The sequence below is a fragment of the Mercurialis annua genome, linkage group LG1-X, assembly GCF_937616625.2.
Source record: "Mercurialis annua linkage group LG1-X, ddMerAnnu1.2, whole genome shotgun sequence".
NCBI lineage: Eukaryota > Viridiplantae > Streptophyta > Magnoliopsida > Malpighiales > Euphorbiaceae > Mercurialis > Mercurialis annua.
This window is the reverse complement of record NC_065570.1, coordinates 72,584,005-72,597,386: the sequence shown is the minus strand read 5'-3', so window position 1 is coordinate 72,597,386 and position 13,382 is coordinate 72,584,005. Positions and strand designations below refer to the sequence as shown.

The window sequence follows — 13,382 nt, the reverse complement described above, 5'->3', positions numbered from 1 at the left end:
TTAAAATAAGTCATCCATTTTTAACTTTTTATGTGGAAAAGAGTTCAAATGAACACTTTATAAGAGTTTTTATGAATTTTTTCCGTGTGAAAAAATTCCAATTTGAATTTAAGGGTGGAATTGAAACCCAAAGGTGCGAATTAGGGTGCAACTGACAAAATTGCAACGTCTGAGTGCAACTGAAAAAGGATTAAAAGGTGAGGGTTTTTTTGGTGATTAAGCCTTAAAAAATCAAATAATAAAATTAAAAGTAGTGATAAAAGGATAGAATCTATCTGGATAGAATGACATAATATAGTAATATTTTTCATTCTTGAATGAAAGGGCTTTCCTATTTTGCCCTTAGAGATATCTACATTGAGAAATGCATAGTGTCTTGGTAGATGATACAAGTTTTTCGTAAATGATAACCATTTAATATATCCCACCTTTTTATTAAGCTGAATATTGACATAGGCGCATCAATTTCAACAGATATACAAATAGAAAATTAAAAATGGATCAAGCCCTTTTGAGATTGAAGATGAAATCGTTATAGGTTATATTAGTTTTTTTTTTATAACTATTTTACAGCGATTGTCTTTTTTTTTTTGAAAGTTTTATTGTACTTTCTATATAAAAGATTTGTTGTTTTTTATGAAGAGTTTGTGAGTCTTCTGTTAGACAAAAAAAATTGGATCTTATTGTGTTAGAGCGGTTATGTAATTTTGATTTTCTTTTGTAAGGCGATCTGCGAATCAAGGTTTATATCTTGTTCCATGTCAGGTCATTAGAAACGGTTATACCCTTTCTGAATTCTTACACCTGTAACTGCTCTTTATTATTAATGAAAGATAATTCGATTGTCAAAGAAAAAAAGTTATTAGATTAACGTTGATTATAATTTTTTTTAGGTAAATGTACACATGAAATAAAATGGAAGACTAAAACAATTGATTGAGAAAAAAAATATACAAATGGTCCACTGTATAAAAAAAATTGATTGAAAATGAAAAATATACAATGGTTCACTGTATATCAAAAAGATTATAGTAGTTGATTTTTCACTATATGGATTTTTACTCTTGATTGGAAAGAAAGTTTCAGAAATTAGCATGGAAAAATAATTTCCAAATATTTAAACAAAAATACTTATAAATATGAATTTAAAAATAAAAGACTATCAAAATTCCACCGTTATAAATTTTGGTAGATTATTTGTATCTTTATAGTATTCAAATCCGATTATAATTCAAATTTAATGTTAATAATATGGATACCGGTGGTGGATCTGATGTTGATTTTGATGAATTTTTTTATGATTGTGTTTAGTTGACGTGGTTTTTAGGTGGATTATGATGTGAATTTTAGATGAATTTTGGAGTATATTTTAAATGGGTCTAATTTTTTTTATATTATTATATTCATATATGATAAAAATATTCAAGCGATTTTTATTAAATTTTATAGTAAGATAAGAGGTGTTGATCTGGGGATTAAATGAAATGATATTTGATTAAATTAATCGAGTGAATAATATATATTTAAAATTCATCTAAATCAACAATTAAAAAGTCAACAATTAACTGGTCTAACGGTTAACAATCAATAAAAGTCAACAGTTAACCAGTTAAACGGCCAACAACCAATACTCAAATGGTCAAAATATTTTTTTAAATATTTTATATTTTTAATTATAATTAATATATTATTTTACAATTTAATTAATTATATATAAATAATCAAAGATACACATAACTTATTTACTTTTTTTATTAAAACATTGACTAATAAATTAAAATTTATAAAATCAAATATAAAACATTAGAAATTTGAAAATAAAAGAAATATAAATAAGATAAAATTTGAAAAAATTAAGATTCTGATCTTCTTTAATTGCCGAACTCTGAAGGATTCGGTTGACATCTCTTTGGGCGAATATGTTTAGACTTCATTTTTAGGGCGAAAAATCTCGTAGGATTCGAATTTGCCAATATGGTTGATTAGAGTGAATATTATCTTTAACTTTGTTGTCAGTGGTGAATCCTACGTTAAATTTTTGAGGGCGAGTCCTCTTCAGACTCGGTTTATGTGAAAATTGTATTCCCGTCATGACTACTAAAATAATTATATGAAAAATATCATGATTTTAGAAATTCATTCGAGGAATTTTATTTTGTAAAAGAACATAGACTTAATTTTAATAAAATAGAAGTATAAATACTTATAGATAAAAGAATAAAGTTTATTTGATTAATAGTGTGTGTAATACACACACTATTTTTTTTAAATCGCTCTTGGAAAACACTTTTCACTAGTTCTCTAGAGTAAGTATCTATTCTTATCATAAAAAATGCAAGGTTGTATGTTAAACAAAAATAAAATATAGGATTCGCATTCAAAATTAAGTGACCGTGCAATGGCCAGATACATATACTTTGTCGATTACTTTTCTTTCAAAAAAGTGAACATTTAATTTTAGTAATAATAATATAAAATTAGGATGGTTGGATTCCGCCGTGGGTTTTCTCGTTACCAAAAAATATAAAAAATTACTTTTAATTCTTTAAAATTTGGCCTATTGTACTAGTTATACTCTGACATTTAAAAGCTGCATTTAAACATTATTATTATACTGAAACGTTTTTTTATAAAAATTATTATTAACTATTATGCAATAGAAATAAGGGTTAATTACATATAAAATCACCACCTTTACACGAAATTGCAAAAATAACACGACCTTTAAAACGTGGCAATTCAGGGCACCACCTTTCATTTCTTTTCAAAAATAACACGGGCACATTTTTAGTGGCATTTTTGCTGACGTGGCGTGACACGTGGCACTCTCATCGGGTGTCCAAGTCAGCAAAATTTTATCAAAAAACGTGCCCCTGTTGTTTTTGAAAAGAAATGAAAGGTGATGCCCTGAATTGACACGTTTTAAAGGTCGTGTTATTTTTGAAAATTCGTGTAAAGGTGGTGATTTTATATGTAATTAACCCTAAAAATAATATACAATATTTCTTAAGATTTGACATATTACACTTTCTAGCACTTTCTATATTTTTAACATATTAAATTCTCTAAATTTTATATGATAAAAAAACATATTAGTATGAGTTAATGATAATATCATATTATTATTAATTTTCCATGTGATGGTGGCAACAGATTCTCGTTTTATACCAATATCATCGATGCATATTTATTACTATTTATAATTAAAACTATAAATGAATGAAATATATCGTGATAAATTATGTAATATGATAAAATAAAAAACAATCAATCAATAAAATACTGATTATTTATTATATAATAAATTAATATATATAGTATATTATTATTTTTAATTAACGGTTAACTAATGGAAAAAAATTAACTGAAGGAAGTTGTAGTATAATATTATAATACTGAGAGAAATTTTTAAAATATTTTTAATATATGGAGAAATAAATAGAAGTAGAGACAAACAAAGAATAACTAAAATATTCCTTAAAAAAAAGAATACGGAGAAATAAAGGGAGTAAAATGGAAGTAGACAAAAGAGAGTGAGGCAAAAAATTAGAGAAAATTACACCAAATCACCCAAAAATTGAAAAGTTTATGTTAATGACTCAAGATTTTTTTTATTGCAACAATCTCTCATTTTTCCAAATCTGTTTAGATAGCGTACCTCAATATAATTTTAAGTCTATTTTACCCTTCATTGAAAGTTAACATATAGGAATTAGATTTTGGAAGGTGATGGTTCAGCCGATGATAAGCTGACGGTGGCCCAATCGATGGTGGCAGTCAATACTAACGGCGGCGGTGGTCTGACAAAAAAATCGTAAAGAACATTAAAAAAACCCAAACTAGATGGAAGATGAACATAAAGTAGATCAGCAGATGGTGGATGTTGGTATCAACGGCAGCGATGCTTCCGGCGGTGGTCGCGCTTTTCTTGGTTAGTATCACTGCTTGATTGTCTAATAAGAAACTAGTTAATTCGTTCTCAATTTTAAGGTGACAATAGATTCTAATTGATTTTAATTCATAGAATTTTGTGGTGCTATAGATTAAAGATGGAAAGTTTCAATAGAAGATTATGAGATGTTGATGAGAGGAAGTCTTGCACACGAGGAGGTGGGTAGTGCCTTGTTTGTGGACTTTTAGATTGTTTGGTTCAGTGATGATGAAATTCTAGAATTGGCAATATTGATTTTTGCTGCGTTTGTATCAGAATATGATGCTAATAGACTCATAATACTAAAGTTCAATCCACAAATTGAAATTCTTATGAGATTATTGAAAAGTATCAGTTTTTTTTTGCCAAAGAAAAGTATCAGTTGATTAGAAGTATTTTTACTGATCATTATTCATTGTTTTATTATTTTTATATATTTCTAGGTTGATGGCTTGTCTGCTTCAAAGGAAGATGCTACCTCTTCTTATGACGATAACGATAGTGATAGCGATGAGACATACGTCGCTGGTAAAACACTTGTCTATGAAGATCCTACCGACTTAGCTAAGTCTTCTTCTGATGAATCTGAGTTGATTATAAAAGTTTAGTAATATTCAAGTTATTGTTATTTCAGTTTATGTTTTTGGAACCGAAAGTTAACTATATATGAACTATTTTTTGTTGAGAAGGTTGTCAGCAAAAACCAGCAACGATCTTCGAGCATGCAAACATTTAGTATGGTAAAAGAAGAAAAAATAGTGTTTGCGGCTATGGATAATTCCAAAAAAAAAAAGTTTTAATGCTAGCTTTATTGGAGTTGAGTAAGGCGTTGAGGATTCTATCAACCGATAAAATCGTACACTGGAGAAAGAAAGTGCTAACAAATTTGCGTCCACAAATGCAAACATTGAGGATACGCGCTCTGATGATAAACCATTGAGTGAAAAGGATGCAAATGAAGATGCAATTTATGAGAAAGCTGCTAATGAAGGGCTATTGATGGTGATGGTGATGGTTCTTCATTGGAGGCCACGATATCGAAGAAGACTGATCGTGAAGTTGATGACATTGCAACTGCCAATATTAAGAACACTGTAACTAATGGTGTTGATCAAATTTTACACCGAAGAAAGGAAGTGTTAACAAATAATGGAATTGTTTGTTATCTTGTTGTATGATTTTACAAATTTGATGGTTTTTAATTTTATTTTTTAGCTTTTATTCCAACTGACCTTTATGGTTGCTGTATTTTTATTATAGTATTGAATAACTATTTTAATTGAAATGTATTAAAAAGTCTATAAAACCGAAAATTAACCTGATGTGAACCTATATCAACTGAACCATTTTCATTCAATTTTTCATAAAATTTGTCTTACTGCTCTTTACAATCTTAAGTGACATTTTATATAGAGAGAATTTTGAGATTTAGTATGATATACAAATTGAATCTCTATTTTAAGTAAAATGTATTTGATAGACTATAAAACCGAAAATCAACCTGATGTGAACCTAATGTGAGCTCATATCAACTGAACTACTTTAATTCAATTTTTAATAAAATTTATATTGCTGCTCTTTACAATATTAAATGACATTTTATATAGAGATAATTTTGAGATTTACGTAATATACAAATTGAATATTTCTTTTAAGTGAAATGTATTTGACAGACTATAAAACCGAAAATCAACCTGATGTGAACATACTGAACTACTTTAATTCAGTTTTTAATAAAATTTATCTTGTTGTTCTTTATAATTTTAATTCAATTTTTGAGTATTATCATTGCATGTGGGTAAGGAATTTCATCACTTTGGAACCTCCTGCATGTGCATCTTCTTTCTTTAAGATCTACAATGAACTTTGTTGTATGCCCAAAGACTGACTTTCATCTGAGTTTGAAACCTGCATTTGCAGTTATACATATGAACCATAAATAAACTATATATCAACTATATATGAACTTTATTTATTTAATATGACATAATTAAATTTTACCACCAATTTTATAAAGAGAATGTAATTTTCATTCAAGATCTTTTACTCTTTTTGATAGGCTTGTGAAAGTTGCTATTGTCAAAGTTCTATTTGCATAGCTCAATTCTTGTACCAAGGTTCATAAGTACTCAAGTAATGTAGTGATAAGGAGATCCTTACTTGTTTTAATTTTGGAATTCATTGATTCCACTATGTTTATTATCATAATTTTGTGACAGTTATTTTCGTAATGTGCTCTTGCCCACGTACTACATCCGACATCTTGTCTCTACATGAACTGTTAATTTGATTCAACCTTATGTGCTGATCTTGTTGCATTTGATGATTGTTGTGCCGAGTGGATATCCGCATTTGACACATTTAATGTTGACTTAAAGAATGCTAATTTCTTTCCAAATGACACGAATGAAATGCATAAGGAGTACATCATACAATCTGTTGTATTTTTTTTAGTTCCAAATAGAATTACAAGCTCCCATTGTTAGTTATCTTCATTGGTGGATAATTTATTTTTACTTGATATTTGATCTCCAGGCAGGTTGATATATGGTTCACATTAAGTCGTTGTGATAGTATTCGCAGAAATTCTTTATAATCACTATCCTTTCCTGATAACATTTCCATTGCTTTAAAAATAACATACTTCATGATTTGATTCCATTGTCCATTGTAATGAATAAAAATCAATATATTCTCAATGTTTGCATTTATTTAAGATACAAATGAAACAATTCTCTATAACAACTATAGTATGTCATTATTTTGATTTTTATGCTTTTTATATATAATCTAGGTCTGATATGAACTTTTCAATCTGGATTTTTTGAAGTTCATATTTGTTACATTAAATTTAAATCAGTCTAACATTATGATGATTTCAAATCCCTATAACATAAAATGAACTCAATTTTTTTAAAATTACTCACTAATCTAAATTATTTGAAATTAATTATTGTTTTACTCATTAAAAGCTATTTGAATCTGAAATAAACAATAAAACATGTACAATCTGAAAGCAACCTTATTTTGATCTCAATTTTGACTAATTTCATAATTAAATTTTTTAAAATCAATAGAACAGTAATTGATTCATTATAATTATTAAACTTAACTTATTTACCTGTTTGCTCTCTTGTTTTTCTTCAGTTACAACAAATATTCTTTTGTATATTCTGATTGATCTTCTGGTGTTGTATGAATAAGGACCTCAATGTTACAGTAGCTTCAACTTCAGCAATGGTATAGGAGTTTTGATGTTGAATCTAATCGTTTTCTGGTGTTTATAATCAATGTAATGCAGGTTTTAATTAGAAGAATTTTACTGTCAAATTGCTGAATTGTTTGGAGGTTGAAGATGATAGAATCTTGTGCAAAAATCACGTATAGTGTGTTTGTTTAGTGTTTCCTATTTTGTTAAACACATCTATTGTCACCAGGGTTATAATGGTCAAGCTATTCACTGTATCTAGTCCATTTTGGGTTATGAGAGATTTTTGCAAACTTTTCTATTTTTTTGGGAGATTTTTGCCAAAATCAAAATGCTGAGGTAAAAACATAACACTATAGCACTTTTAGGGGATTTATGTAGATTACCCAAAAAATTATCCACTGCTAATGGACTTTTTATTTGCTGAGAAAAACAAAAGATAAGAAAATTGAAAAGAAAATAATAATAAATGTTACTAACAAAGTAATAACTAATAAATGTTAACAAAGTTAATGATCTAAATAGGGTATATTCGTCTTTTTTATAATTATTAATGCTATAATTAATGATTCTATCTCTATATCTTTAGCGTAAAATTAATATGCAACGGCAATAAGTACAACCTCTCAACTGCATCTCTCACCACATTGTCATGATCAAGATCAATTGTCTCAATCTTCAACCACAAATTAATAGCCCCCGTAAACTTTTTGCTGGGATTAATGTACTAGCTGCAAGATAAAATCTAATGACACTAGTAAATCTAATGCATTCGAAGAATCTCCCAACAATCAATCGGATTATTTTTATCTTTGTTGAATTTAACATAAAAATGCACAGTTGAAATTACAAACCCATGTTTCAAATCACAAACCCATATATCCACAGCATATTGTGAACGAAAATGAGCAAATTATAAAACCATATACACATTCAGCGCCTGATCTCAATTAAGTTCTAAATTAGAATATCATTTTCTTGGGAATAGACGCATTTCTTCACCAAACTCGACGCAAAATCAGTGAGCACTGACGAGAAACGGGTGTTGACAGACTCCACACTCGATGGTCTCAGAACCCGAGCTGGGAACCTGGACCTGCAACATTAACTTCCATCATCACGTAACAATAAAATATGAAATTCAAAATCACATAACAAGGCAGACATTAAAGTAAAACCTGCAAATGGACCGTGCAAGTAGGACATGCAACTTCCTTCATCCGCCTTCCAGAACCATCCGACTTCGATCCTAAAGAACAAGCCCACACGTGAGATAGATACAGATTACTTTTTCAGATTTGAAATGGCTTGGAAAAATTATCCTACCACCACACTACATTCATGAATTAGCGTTTACTATGTGGTGACAAAACTGATAGTCGTTACATATAGATTGAAGAACAAGATTTACCTGATGATGCCTTGCGATTCTTTTCCATTTCCTCCTGTCAATGGATCATAACCATAAGCAAAGACAGAACTAGAAGTGTAAAAAGTTGAGAATCTTAAAACCAAATTTAGAGCCAACCATTCAAGCCGACGGCCCAATATATTTACCTGAAGCTTCCTTGCAAGATCTTCATGTGACTGCAAACCTGCAGGTTTACTAGTTGCTTCCTTTGCATTACTCAGCCGCTGAGTCACCTCCGCCTGAATTATGGATAATTTTTAATAATTATTGAAACAGCAAGAGAGCAAAAATGATTTGATTTTCAGACATCACTTGCACAATTATTTTTGCATCACTATTTCTAAATGTAAAGATTCAACAAGTAACATTATTCCAACCTTCAAATGTGAGAACAGGAAATTTTTGATAAAGCCCTACAAGCTACAGAACCAAAATCAAAGAAAGAGTTCTATTTGGCCATCTAATTCATGGTTTCTAAAAGAAGCTAGTTGGCTTCAAAATGAAGGAAATAAGTATAAAGAATAAACTGCTTATCCTTGACAGACCAAGATAAAGATCAGATGGGCTTTTCTACCTTATACCAATTTCACATGCTAAGAGTATATCTTAATAGAACTGGGATAGGAATCTCCCATAGAAGAGACAATTCAAATAGAAAATGGTTGCATGTCAGTTGGCATATGGTCAACAATTTCCAATAAATAGATGCAGAAGTCTGTGATACGTACCATGCATCGGTCACAAACTCTAACAGGCTGAGCATTCTCATCAGCAGTAAGAGCAATTCTACCATGGGTGCATTTGTCACAAAAAATGTCTCCGCAGTTTCTGCAGTGATGCTGACAGATAAAACAGAACAGCATTAAATTTAATATACACGTTAGATGATAAGTGTGGTTCATCATTCTCCTGCTAAGAAGAAAAAATTACCCTTCGCACAAAAGCCCCAAAATCTGTCCCACATGCTGTACACTTTGAAACGGCTTCATCAGGGACCTGAGGATCAATAACACAATTCAGAAGTAATTCATTACTGCAAAGCCCACAAATAAGTAAAGCATGATAAAAAACGATAGAAAGAGACAACAGAGGAAGTTTCCCTCATTTTACATGCTCAGTATAATTGAATATGTGCAGGCAACAGTAAAGATTGGCAATAACCACCGTTGCTGTTTCTTTACAAAAAATAGCTTAAAGTGAAAAAATAAAATCTCAATTTTTACCCAATGATCTTTCTCTTCAATTCCTGGCTTTATAAGGTTCATCCAGTCAAACCCTTTCTTCTTGTCTGTGACTGGCTCAACTGCCTTAGAAGATTCAGCAGGCCTCCTGCTCCCACCCATCTCCTTGAACTGAAATTTAAAGAGTCAAAAGAAGATGCTAAAATGTCATACACCCAAGACCATAAGCAGCTAAAGGAATATACAGCTACTGTAATATAAACAGAAATTTACTTTTCTTAGCTGTAACCTCACTACACAGCCCCAAGTATTAAGGCATCAAAAAGCAGTTCCCTTTGCCAATCTCACAGGACATGTCAGTACTTTGAGAGAACAAAAATCAGCATCTAGCCTACTTTAAGGGACCAAAAATCAACATCTAGCCTAATGACAAGGGTACGCATTGAGTTTTCTTTTTTTGACTGGGGAGGGGAGGAAGATATTTAAAACTAAATTGCTTGAACTAAAACAGTTATAACACGCAGCTTTAGAAGCTTTAAACTGACCGTTCAGATTTCTCAAAAAAACTGACCATTCAAAAAATTCATTTTCTATCAGTAAAAGAAAGATTTCACGCTCTAATGCTTCATGAACAAAATATTCTGTTATATTCAATTCAATACTATTGTTAAAGCCTCATTTAACAACTTGAACTATTGGGTGAATCGGTTATTTGACAAACTATCAGAGCCTCTATGACCAAAAGGTCAAGAGTTCTATCCTTGATAACTCCTATTTGATTAATTACTTTTTCACACTTCAGGCCCAAAGAACTTCGCTTGAGAGAGTGTGTTAGAGATAATACTATTGTTAGAGCCTCACCTAACATGTTCAACTTTTAGGTTGATTGATTATTTGACAATTTCCTTTTAGAGTTCAGCTTCAAACTCAAGAAGTTTACTTCTATAACAACTCTCCTTCACTAACAATTCTATAGGTCTAATTCCACTTTCCCAGCAGTATCATCCAATGCTGTTCAACTAGTCTAAAACATCCATACAGGTAAAAAACAAGAAAACTTCTAAACACCTAGCCACCTATCAACCCATTTTTCAATTTAAGTTTCTATTTTACATATAACAAAATATCAGTCTCTGTGTCACATTTGATCGCAAAACTGCAATTCTAGACCCAGTAAAAATAGTAACATAAAGAAGAAATTATAAAGGCAGCAAAGATATGAATAATGAATGTGGCACTAATTATTGGTTCTACAGAAGAACAACTAAGTCTCTGAAAACCAGACAACATAAGCAATAAATATATTCCTAAGAACTTACCTGCACAATTGCAGCTGTTACAGTGTCAAGAAGAGTGTTGGTAGTGTAACTATTTGATTGTAATCTGATACGTCTTGGTTCAATATCCACAGAGCTCTTGGACCAGAAAGCAAAGGTAGAAGAATCGGTTTTCTACATGAGCACATAGCAATATTAACATTAAGCCAATATCAGTTTAACCTTGACAAGCAAAGCAAAAGAAAATGTAAGTTGATTGATGGACTCACATCACATCTCGTTATGTTCTCAGGAGGATAAATTCTCAACGTCCGACCAGTATTGGGATCAAGCATACGTATTCCATCCAAACCAATCTGGAATAGAATTTATAAGTCATATAAGCACCTAAAGAAACTTTTAAACTATGAAAGAAGAGAAGCAGAGTGAGAGAGAGAGAGAGACGGAGTATTTATTGGAGCCATTTGAAACATAATTGCTATTCTAAAATCATTTTATCAAAATTCAACATTACTAGGGCCATCTAATCCAATAGATTACCAGCAATTGACTAAAGCACCCATAAAACTCATGTAAGTTTCTTTTCACATATAAGATCTATCCCTTAAATTTCACAAATAATAGAACATTGCAGTTCAAGATAGTATTGGTATTCTACATTATAATATACACTATGAAAGCAATTTTAAAAAGAAAACTAGGAATAATTTCTTAGTGCCAGACACATTTATATACAGACATTACAAACATTCATAACATTTCTACAAAAAAACAAAGAGGTGGTATAATGATTGTCATGGGCCTCATGGCATAATCAAAAGCAAGTTCGAGTTTCCTTAATATATGTTCTTCATATTCTTTTCTTGTATAATTTAGGAAATCAGTATGCTTGTTCAAAATTTACATGATACATAGCTCAATCAACTCATAGTCTCATTCTACACATTCAATTATCAAAAAAACAAATTCATTCTACACATACATTCTACATTATATGAAGATGAAGTTGAAAATTTTATAAATTTCAAGTAGAAAACTAAAATATGATGTACCTGGCAAAGAACTTCCATTGTGCTCTGGCCTCCAGATTCAGCCAATAACTTCACCCTAAACTTTTGGACTCCACTCTTAACATCCTGCTGTGACTCTGCCTTTGGCACAGCTCTCACAATCTTACCCGAACCCGAACTAACAGACGATGAATCCTTCCCAGAGCCCACACTGATAGCTCTTCCATAATCATCAAACAGGTTTGACCCAGTCGATGATTTAGGTGCCGTGCCTCTCGCTCCATAAGGCTCCACTTTGCTTCCTTCGTAAGCATAAACCCCGTCCCCGTACCCACCATCATACCTGCTCTCAGGTCGCTTACTGTACAGATCCGACCCGTAATCAGATCCGTTCTGAGTGTAACCACCATACTTATCATCAAAATACCCAACGTTACGATCAAATTTTGGCGAGTTTGCATACGGATTGCTATTATTGTTAATATTATTGCTGTTATTATCATACATAGGCGGTACCGGTGCTGATCCTACCGGATTATACGGTGAAGCAGAGTACATGGGGTTAGGATTGGGTGCGTAATTGGGAGCCGTCTGATGCTGATCATAGGGTGAGTAATACGACGACTGTTGACTAGTTGGAGGAGGTGGGTAGGGGCCATGGGTCTCGTAAGGAGGGAAGGACGGTTGTTGAGGTGGCGGTGGCGGTGGTTGAGACGGCGGATTGTATGTTGATTGAAGACTTGACGGAATCGCTGAGGAAGGGGTGAAGGAGGGAGCGGTGGGGGGAGGAGCAGGGGTAGGATCGGAATTGTGATGATAAGGAGGGTAATTGGGCTGATAATTAGGGTAATCGGAGCTGAAAGGCGGCGCCGAGGCGTATGAATTCTGGTGAGGGTCGGTTAGATTAGGGGGATGGGTTGAATTATTGTTAGGGTTTTGATAGTGAGGGTATTGGTAATAGGAACTGTAATCTGCTTGTTGCATCTCTTCTGCTGATTTGCTTTCTTCTTTTCAAATCGATTCAAATTTGTAATGATAAGTTGATAACAGACGATGAACAAGTAAACGGAGAGGAAACAGACGAGCGAAAGAATAATGGTTTGGAGATATCAGGTGTGGTATAGAACACGCTAATTTGAAGACCTGAACTTTCTAGTTGCGCCACGTATTACAAATTTTCAGCTACGTCTTGTGTAGTTGGTCGGTTAATTAGAGATTGTGCTGTGGGTACAACTGTTCATGGGCAGGGTCCGGGCTGGGCCTGTCGAACTTCATTATTTTTTGAGAGAATTATAGAATTACCTAAATAAGAAAAGTACTTATTAGCAATTACCTATCATAAAGTTTGGACTTGACTTACATAC

The 13,382-nt window shown here is 31.8% G+C and overlaps 1 protein-coding gene across 1 annotated transcript; it reads right to left on the bottom strand.

Annotated features, from left to right (window-relative positions):
* Nucleotides 1-7,917: 7,917 nt before the first annotated feature.
* LOC126661909 (protein FREE1) lies at nt 7,918-13,131 on the bottom strand. The gene is made up of 10 exons (XM_050355794.2): nt 12,061-13,131; nt 11,278-11,364; nt 11,051-11,182; nt 9,774-9,902; nt 9,481-9,546; nt 9,279-9,389; nt 8,697-8,789; nt 8,551-8,584; nt 8,318-8,388; nt 7,918-8,235 (listed from the first exon to the last, which is right to left on the bottom strand). The coding sequence occupies exons 1-10, from the start codon at nt 13,000-13,002 to the stop codon at nt 8,158-8,160; spliced, it is 1,743 nt and encodes a 580-aa protein (XP_050211751.1). The 5' UTR covers nt 13,003-13,131; the 3' UTR covers nt 7,918-8,157.
* Between the last annotated feature and the right edge of the window lie 251 nt (nt 13,132-13,382).